The sequence below is a fragment of the Schistocerca serialis genome, chromosome 2, assembly GCF_023864345.2.
Source record: "Schistocerca serialis cubense isolate TAMUIC-IGC-003099 chromosome 2, iqSchSeri2.2, whole genome shotgun sequence".
NCBI classification, from domain to species: Eukaryota; Metazoa; Arthropoda; class Insecta; order Orthoptera; family Acrididae; genus Schistocerca; species Schistocerca serialis.
In genome coordinates, this window is record NC_064639.1 from 738,873,990 (window position 1) to 738,892,890 (window position 18,901).

Here is an 18,901-nt window from a genome sequence, read left to right on the forward strand (position 1 = left end):
TAAGCCTCTACATCCTTACATTTGTCCTCTAGCCATGCCTGCTTAGCCATTTTGCACTTCCTGTCGATCTCATTTTTGAGATGTTTGTATTCCTTTTTGCCTGCTTCATTTACTTCATTTTTATATTCTCTCCTTTCATCAATTAAATTCAATATTTCTTCTGTTACCCAAGGATTTCTACTAGCCATCGTCTTTTTACCTACTTGATCCTCTGCTGCCTTCACCACTTCATCCCTCAGAGCTACCTATTCTTCTTCTACTGTATTTCTTTCTCCCATTCCTGTCAATTGTTCCCTTATGCTGTCCCTGAAACTCTATACAACCTCTCATTTAGTCAGTTTATCCAGGTCCCATCTCCTTAAATTCCCACCTTTTTGCAATTTCTTCAGTTTTAATCTACAGTTCATAACCAATAGATTGTGGTCAGAGTCCACATATGCTCCTGGAAATGTCCTACAATTTAAAACCTGGTTCCTAAATCTCTGTCTTACCATTATATAATCTATCTGATACCTTTTAATGTCTCCAGGATTCTTCCATGTGTACAACCTTCTTTTATGATTCTTGAACCAAGTGTTAGCTATGATTAACTTATGCTCTGTGAAAAATTCTAACAGATGGCTTCCTCTTTCATTTCTTAACCCCAATCCATATTCATCTACTATGTTTCCTTCTCTCCCTTTTCCTACTGTCGAATTCCAGTCACCCATAACCATTAAATTTTCGTCTCCCTCCACTACCTGAATAATTTCTTTTATCTCATCATACATTTCGTCAATTTCTTCGTCATCTGCAGAGCTAGTTGGCATATAAACTTGTACTACTGTAGTAGGCATGGGCTTCATGTCTATCTTGGCCACTATAATACGTTCACTATGCTATTTGTACTGGCTTACCCACACTCCTATTTTTTTTATTCATTATTAAACCTACTCCTGCATTACCCCTATTTGATTTTGTACTTATAACCCTGTATTCACCTGACCAGAAGTCTTGTTCCTCCTGCCACCAAACTTCACTAATTCCCACTATATCTAACTTTAACCTATCCATTTCCCTTTTTAAATTTTCGAACCTACCTGCCCGATTAAGGGATCTGACATTCCACACTTCAATCCGTAGAATGCGAGTTTTCTTTCTCCTGATAATGATGTCCTCTTGAGTAGTCTCCGCCTGGAGATCCGAATGGGCGACTATTTTACCTCTGGAATATTTTACCCAAGAGGACGCCACAAAGCTGCACACCCTCGGGAAAAATTACAGCTGTAGTTTCCCCTTGCTTTCAGCCATTCGCAGTACCACAACAGCGAGGTCGTTTTGGTTAGTGTTACAAGGCCAGATCAGTCAATCATCGAGACTGTTGCCCCTGTAACTACTGCCCTTCTTCAGGAACCACTGGCCTCTCAACAGATACCCCTCCGTTATGGTTGCACCTTCGGTACGGCTATCTGTATCATTGAGGCACACAAGCCTCCCCACCAACGGCAAGGTCCATGGTTCATGGGGGGAGGATAGTTACTTTAAAAAATCTTAAATTAAATAATAAAGGAGGCAAAGAAACGAGACAATAACAAATACATAGAAGATGCTTCAAAGAGAACCAAAGCAATCTGGCAAGTTGTAAAGAAAGAAACCAAATGTTACAAAAATAGAGTTAATAATATAGTATTAAAGGCTGGCTTGGAAAACATTAATAACCCACAGAAACTAGCTAATATGTTTAATAACTATTTTAGAAATGTAACAGAGAAACTACTACAACAGACCTCTAATAGAAAACAGCATACAGAAACAGGTAAAAAAGTCTCAAGCAAATCAATGTTTCTGTACCCAACAAATGTAGAAGAAATACAGGTTACAATAAAAAGTCTCAATATGAAACACTCTGCAGGTGTAGATGATATACCTGATTTCATTATAAAGAAATGTGGGGACTTGATCACTGAGCCCTTAACCCAACTATGTAACCTATGTTTTTCTACAGGAACTTTTCCTTCATGTTTGAAAATAGCAAAAGTAAAGCCATTGTACAAGAAATGAAACAAAGATGATATTTCCAAGTGCAGACCATTGACACTTCTGTCTGTTTTCTCAAAAATATTAGAAAGGCTCTTCAAAAAGAGACTAACAGATTTCTTAGAGGATGTCATTCTGTCATTACCTCAACATGGATTTAGAGCAAACTGTTCAACCGAATGAGCAGTTCACGCCTTTCTGTTAGAGGCACTGATAGCATGCGACAACAGAAGACTTACCATGGGCATATGTTTAGATTTGTAAAAGGCATTTGACACCATAAATCATGACAAATTGCTACACAAGGTAGAAAATCTTGGCATTAGGAGAACAGCTAACAACTGGCTCAGCTCTTATCTTAAGAACGGGGAACAATATGTGAAAATAGATGAGGGAAGGGAAAATTACATTAGGAAATATAATTCCAAGTTACTGACTGTTCAATACGGAGTTTCACAAGGATCAGTAATGGGTCCTGTTCTGTTCGTACTCTATGTAAATGACCTAAACATAAGCAATGACAGCAGTAAAATATTTCAATTGCTGATGATACAAGTGTTCTAATTACAGGAAACTCTGAAGAAACTCTTGCAAAAAACATAAAAGAAGCCACTGACAGGCTAACATGTTACTTTGATGACAATGACTTAATAATAAACACTGGAAAACTGTAGCTATGGATATACACAGAGCACAAACAAAAAATCTGATATCACCCAATCTAGATCTATATGGACAGACAACTGCCAAAACAGCCTATACCAAATTTCTTGGGCTTCATCTACGAGATAACTTGAAATGTAAAGCACATATTGAGCAAATGAAGAAAAAATTAAGTACTTCTTGTTTTGTGTTACACACATTAAAACTGTACCAGCTACAACACTCTTCAGTGTGTATATTATGCAGTTGTACACTCTCACCTCCGGTACAGGATTATGTTCTGGGGAAATTCTGAAGATGTCATCAAAATATTCAAAATAAAAAAATTATAAGAATAATGGAAGGGGCAGATAATCGCAAATCATGTAGACAATTGTATCAAAAAAGGATGATCCTGCCACTTCCTTGCATATTTATACTTGAAAATATTTTATCCCTCTTTATATTTTATCCCTCTTTATATAGCGTAACAACATTTATTTAAGTATTCATCATTTATTAACATATTTGTGTGTATTATTATGTACAGAAGTATATTATACGTAAAACTGTTAATATTAACATAAAAATCCAAATATCTCTTGCACATTGTACAGCTGTAGATGAAAGTGGATTAATAAATCAAAGTTTAAATTTAAATTTCTTAAAGCTATCCATTGTACCAGAGAGTTTCGATACATCGTTACTTCTCTCAGGTGTGATATGCAGAGATCGATTTAGGGCGTCAAACCGTCAAATATGAGACTGAGTGTCCATGTGAAGATAGTGCAGTGTTTACGTTGTTTGGTATTTTGTGTTTTTGATATTGTGTGAAACGCAACAATGGAATGGGATGATGTTTTATACGTTTCGTTTCTTTTATTCAGTATTTTATTTGGTCATGTAATTCGGACTATTAGGAGCAGAGAAAGAAAGAAATACATCGCCACACTTGTTGGACTACTTGTCGTTTACGCCGTATCCGGCGTACATATTTTGCACCCTCTGCTTTCTACGTTGGTCAGTACGATGATTATCACTCGTGGAAATAATAGGTAATGACCTTAAACATCATGTGACAACGAGTACTGTCATAATAGTTAATTTGTGCTAGAATACCCCATGAGTTTACAAACTGCACGGGAGACTTTCATGAAATGTCTTTTAAATACTCCTAATGGCGTACGATTTTGATCTCACGTTGGGAAATATGCTTTAAGAGAATGTAGCGGCTGCCGCAAGAAACTTACTTTCTTGGTCCAAAACAAATTATATCAACATGTTAGAAGTAGTCACAATCAAGCTACAGTAGCCCATTACAAACAGTATTGTAAGGTATTTAAACACGTTATTAGGAAAGGAAAGAGTATGTGGTATGCAAATAGAATAGCTAATTCACAGGATAAAATTAAAACTGTATGGTCAGTTGTGGAGGAAGTGTCTGGTCAGCAGCACAAGGTCGACAATATAAAGTCAGTTCACAGTAAATATATTTCTGTTACTGATAAATTAGATATATGTGCAGTATTGAACAATCATTTTCTGAGCATTGCTGGTGAATTAAATAAAAATTTAGTTACTACAGGAAATCATATAACTTTCTTGGCAAATGCCTTTCTGAGATTGATGCCGGAAATACTCCTCTGTGGTACAGACAAGGGGGAGATTGAGTCAATAATTAAATCACTGAATGTGTGTGTAACTCATGGTTATGATGGAGTGTCAAGCAGAATATTAAAGTACTGTGCTGCACATGTTAGACTTGTATTTAGCCATATTTGTAATTTTTCCTTTAGGAATGGTCAGTTTCCTGTACGATTAAAGTACTCAGTAGTAAAGCCGCTTTATAAAAAGGGAGAAAGGGATAATGTAGATAATTTTAGACCTATTTCTATGCCATCAGTGTTTGCAAAAGTTATTGAAAAGAGTGTGTGTGTAAGGATAATTGATCATTTCATATCATACGATTTGCTATCAAATGTACAGTTCGGCTTTAGAAGTCATTTAACAACTGAAAATGTTATATTCTCCTTTCTCTGTGAGGTACTGGATAGGCTAAACAAAAAGTTTCGAACGTTTGGCATATTTTTTGATTTAACTAACACATTTTATTGTGTTGATCACAAAATATTGCTCCAGAAGTTAGACCATTACAGAATACGGGGAGTAGCTCGCAATTGGTTCACCTCTTACTGTAGCAACAGGCAGCAAAATGTCATTATTCACAATGTTGATAACGGCTGTGATGTGGGATCTTAGTGGGGGTACTGTCATTTGGGGGGTGCCCCAGGGATCAGTGTTGGGGCCGCTCCTGTTCCTTATTTATATAAATGATAGGCCCTCTAGTATTACGGGTAACTCTAAAATATTTCTGTTTGCTGATGACATTAGCTTGGCAGTAAAGGATGTGTGCAACATTGACTCTGTTTCAAATAGTGCAGTACATGACCTCAGTTCATGGCTTGTAGAAAATAAACTAATGTTAAATCCAGTGAGACTCAGTTTTTACACTTTCTAACACACAGTTCAAGAAAACCTGATGTTTTAATTTCACAGAACTGGTGTATGATTAGTGAAACTGAACAGTTCAAATTTCTAGTTGTTCAGATAGATAGTAAGCTGTCGTGGAAAGCCCACATTCAGGATCTTGTTCAAAGACTTATTGCTGCCATTTTTACTATTCGAACGATATCTGAAGTGAGTGATCGTTCGACACGAAAATTAGTCTACTTTGCTTATTTCTATTCGCTTATGTCGTATGGTATTATATTCTGGGATAACTCTTCCCATTCTAAAAGGATATTTTTGGCTCAGAAATGGGCGGTTCTGCCAATAAGTGGTGTAAGTCCATGAACCTCTTGTCCGACCTCTGTTCACGAGTCTGGGTATTTTAACATCCGCCTGTGAAAATATATACACACACATATACAGGGTGTTACAACAAGGTACGGCCAAACTTTCAGGAAACATTCCTCACACACAAAGAAAGAAAATGTGTTATGTGGACATGTGCCCGGAAATGCTTACTTTCCATGTTGGAGCTCATTTTATTACTTCTCTTCAAATCACATTAATCATGGAATGGAAACACACACCAACATAACGTACCAGCGTGACTTCAAACACTTTATGACAGGAAATGTTCAAAATGTCCTCCGTTAGCGAGGATACATGCATCCATCCTCCGTCGCATGGAATCCCTGATGCGCTGATGCAGCCCTGGAGAATGGCGTATTGTATCACAGCCGTCCACAATACGAGCACGAAGAGTCTCTACATTTGGTACCGGGGTTGCGTAGACAAGAGTTTTCAAATGCCCCCATAAATGAAAGTCAAGAGGGTTGACATCAGGAGAGTGTGGAGGCCATGGAATTGGTCCGCCTCTACCAATCCATGAGACACCGAATCTGTTGTTGAGAAGCGTACGAACACTTCGACTGAAATGTGCAGGAGCTCCATCGTGCATGAACCACATGTTGTGTCGTACTTGTAAAGGCACATGTTCTAGCAGCACGGGTAGAGTATCCCGTATGAAATAATGGTAATGTGCTTCATTGAGTGTAGGTGGAAGAACATGGGGCCCAATCAAAACATCACCAACAATGCCTGCCCAAACGTTCACGGAAAATCTGTGTAGATGACGTGATTGCGCAATTGCGTGCGGATTCTCGTCAGCCCACACATGTTGATTGTGAAAATTTACAATTTGATCACGTTGGAATGAAGCCTCATCTGTAAAGAGAGCATTTGCACTGAAATGAGGATTGACACATTGTTGGATGAACCATTCGCAGAAGTGTACCTGTGGAGGCCAATCAGCTGCTGATAGTGCCTGCACACGCTGTACATGGTTCGGAAACAACTGGTTCTCCCGTAGCACTCTCTATACAGTGACGTGGTCAACGTTACCTTGTACAGCAGCAACTTCTCTGACACTGACATTAGGGTTATCGACAACTGCACGAAGAATTGCCTCGTCCATTGCAGGTGTCCTTATCGTTCTAGGTTTTCCCCAGTCGCGAGTCATAGGCTGGAATGTTCCGTGCTCCCTAAGACGCCGATCAATTGCTTCAAACGTGTTCCTGTCGGGACACCTTCGTTCTGGAAATCTGTCTCGATACAAACATACCGCGCCACGGCTATTGCCCCGTGCTAATCCATACATCAAATGGGCATATGCCAACTCCGCATTTGTAAACATTGCACTGACTGCAAAACCACATTCTTGATGAAACACTAACCTGTTGATGCTACGTACTGATGTGCTTGATGCTAGTACTGTAGAGCAGTGAGTCGCGCGTCAACACAAACACCAAAGTCAACATTACCTTCCTTCAATTGGGTCAACTGGCTGTGAATCGAGGAAGTACAGTACATACTGACGAAACTAAAATGAGCTCTAACATGGAAATTAAGCGTTTCCGGACGCATGTCCACATAACATCTTTTCTTTATTTGTATGTGAGGAATGTTTCCTGAAGTTTGGCCGTACCTTTTTGTAACACCCCATATATACACCTTACTGTCATTTCTTGTTAACAGTATTAGCTTATTCCCAAGAATAAGCAGCTTTCACTCAGTTAGTACTCGGCAGAAATCAAACCTGCATTTGGATCAGACTTACTTAAATCTTGTGCAAAAAGGTGTGCAGTATACTGCTGCATCCATTTTCAATAAGTTGCCACTCAAATTCAAAAATCTTAGCAGTAATCCACGCACTTTAAAATTGAAACTGAAGAGTTTCCTCATGGGTCACTCCTTCTATTCTGTCGAGGAGTTCCTTGAAAAATTAAGCTGATTCATATTGTATTGCTGATAGCGTTTACTTAAACTTATGGACTGACTCTTTTCAGGTTCATGAACATTTATTTTTATCTGTTATTACTTTTATGTTGTAATTTCATGTAATGACATGTTCCATGACCTCGGAGATTTTCTCCTCAATTTGGTCCTACGAATCTTGATGTGTAAATAGATAAATAAATAAATCCCTACAGAGAAACACAACAGTGACATCATGGTATATAGGAGACTGATATCTAAGCCAATATACAAAATATGAATTGCAGTCTTGAATATGTGCAACTCTTTGTACCTCACTAGAGGTAGCTGAACTATATCCATTTCTTTTATGTTCCATGGGTGTTTGAAGAATTGGCTCTACCAAAAAGCTTTCTCAGGAATAGTGTTGAATATTTGTAATTGCATATGACTGTTTGAGCTCTTGTTTCTCAGTAAGCAGTCACATGGGACTGAGATGATCCTGTTTGCATACCAGTAAGAGTAGTTGTAACATCAAATGGCATTACATTGTTTGTGTAGTTATCTTCATGAGTGCACATGTACACAATTATCATTAAGTGTTTTCTGCTTTCCTACCATTATTTTTTGATTATGGTAAGTAGTCAGCTGGCATTATGTGTTACTTATCCCAGTCATTTTCTTAGAACTGCAGGTGTACTCAAAATATTGGCAAGCTTTTCCTGTTACATCATATCCTCATTCTTTCACTTTGCTCCAAATCTGAAACAGATATGATATGAAACACAAATACAACTAGCGGATATTAGGCAGACTGGTATTCCTTCTCCATGGTTTGGGATCACACATCCACTGCCACACAATAAATGAATGAGTGAAGATGATGAGCAGAAGGGAAATTTCCTTTAAAAAATTAAAGGTAAGATAACAAACATTAAGAGGGTACTGTTAAAACATGCTCAGACACACAAAATGCACAGTCACCAAAACAAGCAGCACAAGTTTCCAGAAACATATTGTAATAGGACTTGTAAGTACTTTACATAGACCTGTCATACATACACACACACACACACACACACACACACACACACACACAAAAAGTGTTAAGAAGATGCAAGAGTTTATTTCATTGAATAACTTAAATAACAAGAATTCCTAACAAAGGTAAGGAACTATCCAAAACCGCTGAATATGCACCTAATATCGGAGTCAGTCAGTCGAGGGAAAAAAAAAAAAAAACCACACTGATGCAACTTAAGATGTACATAATGGTCTACTCAGACATGTTGCAAAATACAGTCTTCCCTCATCCTCTCCTTTAAAAGAGTGTGAGACAGATGTTGAAGTTAATGTCACAGATCTACAGCTTCCAGTGTCTGTAATACACAGCTAATATAGCACATGATTGGCATAAAACTGTTGCTCTCCTCTCAGCCTGTGCTGGATGTATGTACTGGTACTTACTGTTAATCAAGATGGCATTAGGCCTGTAGAAGGAAAAACTCAAAACTTAGTAACCTTCATTTGAGAGATGGTATTAACTGAAGTGTTCACTCTACAGATTAATATGTCACCACATCTAAGATTTCTTATGCACATTCCTTGGCTTCGTCAACTCTCAACAAAACTCACCGCCTGAACTAGACTTCGGCCGACACTGCAGATTAGTCTGTCATCATGACCTACATCCCAAATAAATAAGATACACGCAAAAGAAATATTGTCAGGGTTCTGTTCGCTTTGCACACACATATAACATGACATCTTCATTGCGGTATGGGCCAGAGCCGACAACTGGTAGTGGTAGGTTCAGTTAACCAAAAGATGGATTAATAAATGCAATCATTTTTAAGAATAATGAAACCCAGGTCAAATTTAATAAAGTAGTGGTAAAGGAAGACAATATAGTGTGTTGGTTAAGATAATACCAATTACCTAATGCACAAGGGAGTTAACTATTCCTTGCCATTGTCCACTGCAAAGTAAAAGTCGCAATGGAGACAGGCTAGGATAATCAATTAAATGTTTACAAACCAACATGTCATATTTACCGGAAGTCAACATATTTCGCATGACAATTAGACAAAACCTCTTGTTGGTGATTCTTCCACATCCAAGTAATGAAGATGCAGTATTGTTGTAGAAACTGAAGTAATTGTCTCAAGTGAATTAAATTTAGCCAACATTGTTGCCTACACTAATACAGCATAGACCAAATTATCCATGCATAGTTGGGCAATTTTTGAAAAAATAAAACTAAGGATGAATTTATAATTAAAATGAATATTTTGTGTAAAATACACTATTAGGCATATAACTTGTGTTTTATCATGTACTTCAAGATACTGAAGTCTGTTGATCTGTTCTTCTACATCTACATCTGTTGTCAGGACATGCAAGACAAAATTCATTTGTCCTTCCAGAAAGTGAGGACTGTGTTGTCAGGAAAGAAGTGAGTGCAAAACAGAAACAAATTATTTCACAAAAGTGAATTAAAAGCAAATGGTATTTAACACAGTGTTTTCCAAGCATATGTAAGACTGTCTGTCTGTCTGTGGCATGTAATGTCCGCCCCTGGTAGCTGAGTGGTCAGTGCAACGGAATGTCATACCTAACAGTCCGGGCTCAATTTCCGACAGGGTCGGAGATTTTCTCCGCTCAGGGACTGGGTGTTGTGTTGTCATCATCATCATCATTTCATCCCCATCGACATGCAAGTTGTGAAGGGGCGTCAACTCGAAAGACTTGCACCAGGCGAACGGTCTACAGGAGGCCATAGCTAGGGTGACCAGATGTCCGGATTAATCCGGACATGTCCTCCTTTTTAGCTCTTTGCCCGGGTGGATTTTTACGGTGTCCGGCTTTTTCACAAAGTTGAGCGTAATACAGTTAAATTTACAATTCGTCCCGTTCTATTGCTCTTTTCTTAAAGTATCAATAATTGTTAAGAAATGTATTTATGTTATGTCTATAAATAATAAACTCGGTTATTAAAATTGAACGTATGTTTGATGGGGAATACTCCAGATGAGGATACCACCCGTCAGCTTTGGACAAGTCACATGAAAGTAGCCAATAAGGAGTGGCGTTTAGGCAACCGTCCTTGTTTAATGTTAAAACTGCACGTAAATATAAAAACAATTGATGCCACACTGTCACCACAATCAATGTTTTTAATTTAAAATTTAAAAAAAAATATTGCTCTGGGAATCACCACCTGACCACCAGTAACAATTAACTACTAGTTTTACTGGTAATTCCCGGCAATCACGTGACTTATCCAAAGCTGACGGGTGGTATCCTCATCTGCAGTTGACCCGTTTGATGTGTCCTGATTTTTTCTTCCTTTGTCCTCCTTTTTAAACAATTGCATCTGGTCACCCTAGCCATAGCCACACGGCATTTCCATTTATTGTGGCATGTAATGTGTAAGTAACGGAGCAGGATTTCAAGTGCGACATGCAGCAAGTTTTGTAAATGTAGTAAATAGTTTGTACAGTAAAACAACACATGGTTTTTTTCAGTTGTCCGTTCAGTCTCAGATCTACGATAATGTGGATACTTGGGGGTGTCCTGTATTAAAAGTTAACAGCAGTGCAGAGTAATAAGTCAGTACCACATGTTCAAAACCATTACTTGGTGAAAAATCCTCACCCTGCAGTTTTCTACAGTTTGAACTGAACAGAATTTCTGTAAGGGAGGTGGCACACTATTTAAGGGCTCTCATTCAGGGAGGCAGGGTAAAAATCCCCAACCAATCATCTGTATCTAGGTTTTCTATAGTTTCCCTGTATCACTTAAGGTAAATGATAGGATGAATATTTTTTAAAAAAAAGGACACAGAAAATTTCCCTTCCACATTCTTGTCCATCCTAAGTTTGAGGAATATCTCTGACAATCTTGTCAGTATGATGCTATCCAATGGGCATTAAATTAGTCTTTAAACATTTCTTGTAATATGGTAATAATGACTATCCTCTTTAAAAACATCTCATGAAATACTTTGAAAGAAAGATATCTGTTGAAGCTCTAAAGTCTTGTTTATGTAGCTGTTGAAAATGATCACAGTTTGGAGCGACTGTGTTTCCTGTGTATACCAAATGGGAAATCAGATAATTATGTCTGTAAAATATAGGAGATGTGGATCATTTCTTTGGTATGAAATGAATGCTTACCACTCTAGTCCAGATTGATTGTGATATATAGAGGAGGAGAATTTGTCAACATCCAGTATGCTATTATCCACATTGATGAGGCATCGTAGGAAGAGGTGTAGCAGATTTAGTATAAGAGATGTCGCATAGAAAGGACTGAAATGCCACCTTGCAGTGTAAGGCTTAACCAAAGTAAACTGAGAAAAGACTGAGCCAGGATTTTAAAACTTCGTACCACTCTCTAAAAGAAATAATTTTTGAGATCAGCAACATTCACTTTAAGGGGAGTTGGAATGCCCCATGAACCACTGCAGCCATTGACATGAAACTTTTACAGGACATTAAACTGTATGTTCGGAATCCATTGAACTACAGTAATTGCATTTTCAGCCACTGCTTTGAGGAATGCAATTTTTTAACTACACAGTTAAAATTCTGTGTACTTTTTTATACGTTATCCTAAATAATTTTAATTATACATAACATTATGTTATTTTTTTAGTTCAGTAGACTCAGGATATGTATGTTATTACTCCCTGAAGATTTGAATACTCTACTCGGAGTGGTTTCTGAGATTTATGGAAAATGTAAATTTTCAGGAACGGTGCCTAAAGTTTCAAAAGACTGTAACTCACTTAATATATGCTTAATTTTATATTTTTAGTTACTCAGAAGCACCCTGCACCATGCTGTATATCATCCTCTTGATCTTTTTCCTCATTTTTTCTTTTTTCTGGACTCCTTAGTGGCTAACTGTGCTGCATACCCTGCTTCATCAATGTGAACCTTGTCCATCTGTTCAAGTTCTCTGATGCAGTTTGCTCCAGGATTAATTCCCATATGGTGTAGCACTCTCACCGTACCAATGTTGCCATCATTGAAAGCAATAACAGCATCACTGACCCCCCCCCCCCTCACTTCAGTTTCTTCATTCAAGTAAAAACATTTTTTGGTAAGCGAGTCCATATAAGATTATTGAACGACTCATTGAGATTTTGAGTCTGACCATGCAGACACTTCTTCAGTAATTCAAGATTTGCCAGGTCTCTGTAAATAGGTTTTATGATATCCATGATTGCTGCTGGTATGGAATGTTTATGGCTGTATGTACTGCTTGAGTACTGGGCATTGTGGCAATTGCACCACGAATCAGGTCCAGGAGGGCAAAGGTGCGTACTGGCTTTTCATCATTTGAACACATTGTTTCCCTTTATTCGAAAATCTATTACCATGAAACACACTTTTCTTAAAAACACTTCAGTCTGGCGTCATACTTGACTTTTTGAGAGATTTACCAATCTATTCGTCACTTTTCCATGGAAAAACATTAGCACTTCGACATAAAACATGTGTTTATACTATGAAACAATACAATACTGTTTTTGACAGTGCTACCAATACAAAAACATAATTTAACCTTTATAACACAGCAATCCACAGCCTTCTATAAAAAAAATTACAGATTTTATTAGATCTTGAAGTAATGCACATAAAAATTTTAACATTTTCAACCAGTGTAGATTATACGTAAAAATAATAATAATAATAATAATAATAATACTTCCCATGTGAGTTTATAAATGATAGATATATCATTTTATTTGCAAAATTGCAAATTTTATGAGATGAAAGTCCGAAAATGTGAAAAAAAATTATTTGCCATTCTAACTCTCCTTCAACAAGTAAAATGGGAACAACAGTTTGGATTCCGACAACTGTTTTGAAATGAGACAGGGCCCTTTATCGAATTATAACTTTTTCCATACAAGTTGATTAACTGGAAATCTTTAGTGTCAAGTCATGACCAAATGTTATGATCATTTAAAGCACAAACTGTATATATACTAACAAAGGGTACAGCTTGGGAAAACAGTAACAGACAAATCAGGTAAATACAATTTTCCACCACTTTTTGACAAGAACGTTACAAATATGCCCCACTGGGCAGACTCAACATCGAAACAGCCATGAAGCCGAGGAATTCAATGAGTGAAGAAACAAATTTCATATTTGACACTGAGGCCTTTTCTTTTCTTGTGGTTTTATTGTTATTATTATTATTATCATCATCATCATCATTTTTAAAAATAAAATGTTCAGGACCAAGAAAATGTACCCCGTTAAAATCGGTCACAGTCAACAATGCATGGCCAAAATTTTCAGCAGGAATAAACATCTTAAGCATGAGATATAAGCCACGCGATGCAGACTAAATACTTTTTCTCCTACAGGATTGACTGGTAGCGCTAAACAATAAATAGAACCCAACAGGGCGAGGACTTGACAAAATACAGTCTGTTTGCATCTATGCATGGCACCTATGAGATACAGTTAACTGTGGCCAAATCAAACAAGAGATCCCTAAAGCCAGTGCCATTGCAGCCCCATACATTAACAGAGAAGGGGGAGTGAGGTTACACATTAAATAAACTACTACATCAAAGAATGAGCCATTTACAATAGGATTAGCTTCCGATAGTAATTTAAAAAAACTCGACCAATTTAAAAACATGTACGCTGTTAAAACAAGGGATACCAAAGTTGCATAGAATAACTGGCCACGTAGGCCCTTAGAATGAGGAAAACAGCAGTTAGGTAAAAGAGCTACTAGATCACAATTACAAACATTAGCAAGTGGCGGCCTCCACTGAACACTTAGGTCTTTAGAATAAGGAAAGCCACAGTTACGTAAAACAGTTAACAGTTTGCAAGTACATAACTTGGCAGGTGGGACTCTCCTCAGCAAAGATGGTGCAGGCTGCCATGGCGAAGGCACTATGGTCTGAGAGCCCCATAAGGCAGAATACCACACACTGTGTGATGCTGGAACAGGCATGTCTAAGTCCAGGCTACCACTACACACTCAACACTGCTGCAGCTACAGTGCTCAGTGCTTTGGGTATCAGAGAAAATGGTAGAATAGAAAAATAAATGCTGAGCATGAACTAAGAAATCTAATCAACCAGAAATTTGCAGCTCAGCTGGATTCCTCTCCGATTTACAAAGACACCGGGAATGAGACAGGTGGAGCAGTGAGATTCTCGCACTTCCGGAACAGTCTCGCTCACTTGTAAAGGTTCAATCAATCCTTCCAAAGAAGAAGTGTGTTTCTCAGAGCCAAATTCACACTAGGTGAACAAGCAACAAGGTTGCTTAATTCCGTGGCCATGAATCACCTACCAAGTGCAACTATTACCACGTGTCAAATTAATCAGTTCCGGAAGACTTGAGTAAACTCTAGACTAGGAAAGCTGTTGTATCCACACAAACTACCCAGTGCCTGAGGTCAGCAGTTTTCACCACAAATGTAAGCTGTGCAACCCCTTACACCAAGAGAGGACGACATTGACACCCAAGCACCACCGGTTCCAGCTCACTATTACCTGTGGCATCTCCTTGCTTCACTAATCACATCACCACCACGCCCCCTAGATAAATAGCGCTGTCTATAGCATGGTTGTGAACTCAAGCAGACGATTTGTAAGAGGTAAGGGAGCCAAGACAATTCAACCTCTCCCACAGAAACTAGAAAAAGGGGGAGAGGGGCTGCTCCTCTTTTTTGTGTAGGATTAAGTAATTCTCCTTGACTTGGCTCACGTGAGTCACAATAATCTGCCTGTACAGAGATTCTGCAAAAGAATATCAACAAGACGTCATTTCTGCACAGTCTCCGAGGAACCACAGAGCTAATTTACTAGCATAACCCACTTTCCCTTTTAAGGCGACATTGGAGTCCCAACAGAAACTCGTTCCTGTACTCTACCAGAAAAATCCTTACGACCACGATTGTAACTCCTCGCTAACTTCTAATGGAAGTGCCAGTTGTTGCGTCTTGCCCTCCTCCAATTCCACTGAATAATATCTTGCTAACCTGCTGTGGAAGAAGTTAGCTAAATGGGAATTCACCTGATAAGCAAATGTGAGGGAGCCTTAAGAAACTCATGTTACATTGAAGTAGGTTATTAATAGATCCCACTGTCTGTGAGAACTCCCATGAAAAATTAAAATTGACTCACTCCACAGGATGGTACGGTGATATAGTTAACAGCATGCTCTGAACACTTTATTAGTGAAGGCTGGTGCGTTATCAGTCACAAGAGTCCAAAGGTGGAAAAAAATACTTAGAAGATGGCAACTCGTTGGAATCAACCAGCAGAAATGGTGAAAGGCTTCAACAACCACCAGGACATACATGTTGCCAGCACAAGTTTGAGGGAGGGTACTATGTAATCAAGCTTTCACGCTACACCCATCAATCTCCGAATATTCTTATGTTATGATATCCTTATGTTGCTGTAAAGTGTAGGCCAAGTAACGTGTTTCTTAACCACAGCAGTGGTTTTATGGGTGCCCAAGTGGCCATCCACAACAGTATTGTGAAAGTAACGGATTACGGGACTGACAAGCTCCATGGGCAAACAAATCATAGGTTCATGCTCACCGCGATGACTATAACAATGTAGGCCTTTGTGCAGGTTATACTCAGAGACTTGTTCCCCCCTGGCAATTCTAGGGTCAAAATCTTGCTTCCCCATCAAATTAGTAAAGAATACTGGGACCTCTGTCATCGTGCCTGTTGTCCAATCCTTGGAAGCACACCCCTGCTGCTGGTGATCCTGGACCTCATCATCGATCATGCAGCGTAAGGTATCTGCCACCTGGTTGTTGGAACCCCTAATACTCCTGACCTTAAAAGGGAAAGGTGGAAATCCAAATTGCCCAGCACTTTATTTGCCCAGTATTCCAGTGACATGCCAGGCCCCAACTCAGGGCCTGGTTATCCATTTCTAGAAGAAACTCTGTGTGCTCAAGATAAAACTTAAATTTCTCAAGGGCAAAGAGAACTGCCAGTGCTTCTCATTCATAAATGGAAAATTTAGTTTCAGGAGGAAAGAACTTCCTAGAGGCTTAAGCTATGGCACACCGTTCCCCGTTTTGTTCTTGCAGAAGAATGGCTGCTGTTCCACAAGTAGAAGCATTTATGTGGACAACAAATGGACACTCGGAATGGGGAATAACCAAGGCAGGGGCATTACTAAGGGCCTCCGTAATTCCCTCAAAGGATGCCTGTTCACTCTTGTCCCAATGGAAAACAACCAGGTGGCCCAGCTAACTGAGCAAAATTAAACTTCTGAAAAAAAAAAAGAAAAAAAATTGCCATGCCAGTAAAACTAGCCACAGCCTTCTTATTCTTGGGCACAGGGAATCTGTGCAAATCCCTAGTGCGATCTTGATTGATCCTAATACCATTGGCAGAAACTAAATGCCTCAGAAATGATCCCTGCTAATGTGCCGGTGTAATTTTGGTGGATGGTTTGACAGTCAACCCTGCCTCCCTAAGACACTCAAATGCTCATTGAAGGTGGCGCTATAACCACCACATGGTTGAAATAGTTATATGTACGTTTAAACTTCAGATCACCCAAGAGACAATCTAAAAGATGAGACAAGACAGCCACACCACTGGACTACAGAAAAGGAATCCTGTTGAACTTGTATAAGTTCCAGGCTGTACAAAAGGCAGTAGTATAGGTACCTGATAATATGCCTGACAAAGATCAAGAACTGTTAAGAAGTCGGCTCTGGCAAACCACGTAAAACAACCGTGTAAATTAGACAAAGGTACAAATTCCAAAACAACCTTTCAGTTAACTAGTCTATAATCAACCACTGGAAGAAACTCCCCGTTCATGACTTTATTATTAGATATATGGGTGATACCTTGGGCGATGAGAGGGTCTGATTATTCCATCACGTAATATGGCATGAATCAAGGAATGTAAGTTCCTTATTTTTGGAGGGGATAGCCTACATCAGTAAGGATGGTCTTATACTGAATCTTATTAATTATGTCCAGCTTGTCAGTTAGGGCCTGTGAGAAATGACTGAGAAGCCACAACAATTGATTGGCGTCATCCAGACTCAAGTGACTGACCTCAAATTTTCCAGAGGAGCCAACACTTTGCAAACTTCCAAAGAACTATGACAGGAACATAAGGCAAGCTTCTTAACAGGACGACTTGAAGTAAACAATCCTCTCCTGATAAGCCAATATTTACCCAGTATTCTGGATAAAACTCACAGACCAAAATTAAATTGACAGACAAGTTCTCGACCACCAGCAAATTGATTGGCCATGAAAAGTTAACCAGTGCTTAATTTGGCTCAAAATTCCCCAATCAGAGGCAACACCAGCCCAACATCTCCGTGAGCAAGGGAGCAAGAAAGGTAACTTACAGATAGCACAGTATTCAAAATGCCACTGGTAGTCAAGAAGGAAAACTGAGCTGCCAGAATCAATAAGTGGGCAAATAGGCTTTTGGTTAATCTGAGTGCAGATGTAAGGTAACAACTCCCCTACCACAGTTGTAATATGGCTTAGCATTTTGAGCATGGGTATCCTACCTCCCAGAACATTCACGTACCAAATGCCCAGTTTCATGGCACTGAAAATGTACCCTAGTCCTGTCCCTTTTTAAGGAATCACTTTGGTATTGTTTAGCATTCACATGGACGTCCTGACGGTAACACTTCATACCACCTCGCTGTCGGTCTTCAAAACTTAACATCTCAACCACGGAAACGAAGGCATCCAATTCAAGGAAGGTGGAAGATCTTTGATCGAATGTAATACATGAATGGCCAGCTGGCCTTGTACCCTCCAAAGTATTTGGGTTTCAGTGACCTGCTGCTCCAAGGTTGAGAATATGGTCCAAATTTGCTCAGTAAACCTTGCCAAAGTTTCATTGGTGGCCTGAACCTGCGAAAAGTGCTTTCACTCAAATTAATTTTTAACATAGGGTGAAAGATTAAACTCAATAATACCCTTCTGTACACCCTTCAGTCCCCCATTCTCTTGAAGTAAAATATCAAGTTATATCCCCAAAGCATTAGTATGGAATTCAAACTTAACAGTAAGCAACAAAATTAATTCTACCTCACTCAAATTCTCTACTGAGGGTTGCTTAATACCTTGGAGCCATAAAGTGGTGCAATTTGCCCAAGATCCTCCCAGCTGATTGCTCAACCCCACCTACCACCTGAACACTGCTTTTGAGCATTCCTGCTTCCTTCTCACCATTCCGAAGTCTTCCGAAACCAAAACGGCTTACGCCAGCTTGTAAATCCCGCACTTGCGCATGCAAATCTTGACCGAGTTTACCCTGTTTGAAATAAAGTTTAAATTGCTGAACATCGCTCAAATGATTAGTTAGACTTGGATTCAGTAAATTTTTTTTGCAGGTTGGTTGACTAGTTTATGAAAAGTCAACATTTTGGCATAAGGGTGATACAGCAGCGATGCAGTGAGGTACTGAAGCAACTAC

General features: G+C 38.9%; 1 protein-coding gene across 1 annotated transcript in view; it reads left to right on the forward strand.

The window, feature by feature from the left end:
• The first annotated feature begins 3,430 nt into the window (after positions 1 to 3,430).
• Positions 3,431 to 18,901, forward strand: part of LOC126457935 (lysophospholipid acyltransferase 7) — a 142,437-nt gene continuing 126,966 nt past the window's right edge. The window contains exon 1 of the mRNA XM_050094645.1: positions 3,431 to 3,713. Coding sequence (XP_049950602.1) covers positions 3,502 to 3,713 — 212 coding nt within the window. The 5' untranslated portion in view covers positions 3,431 to 3,501. The remainder of the gene's footprint in view (positions 3,714 to 18,901) is intronic.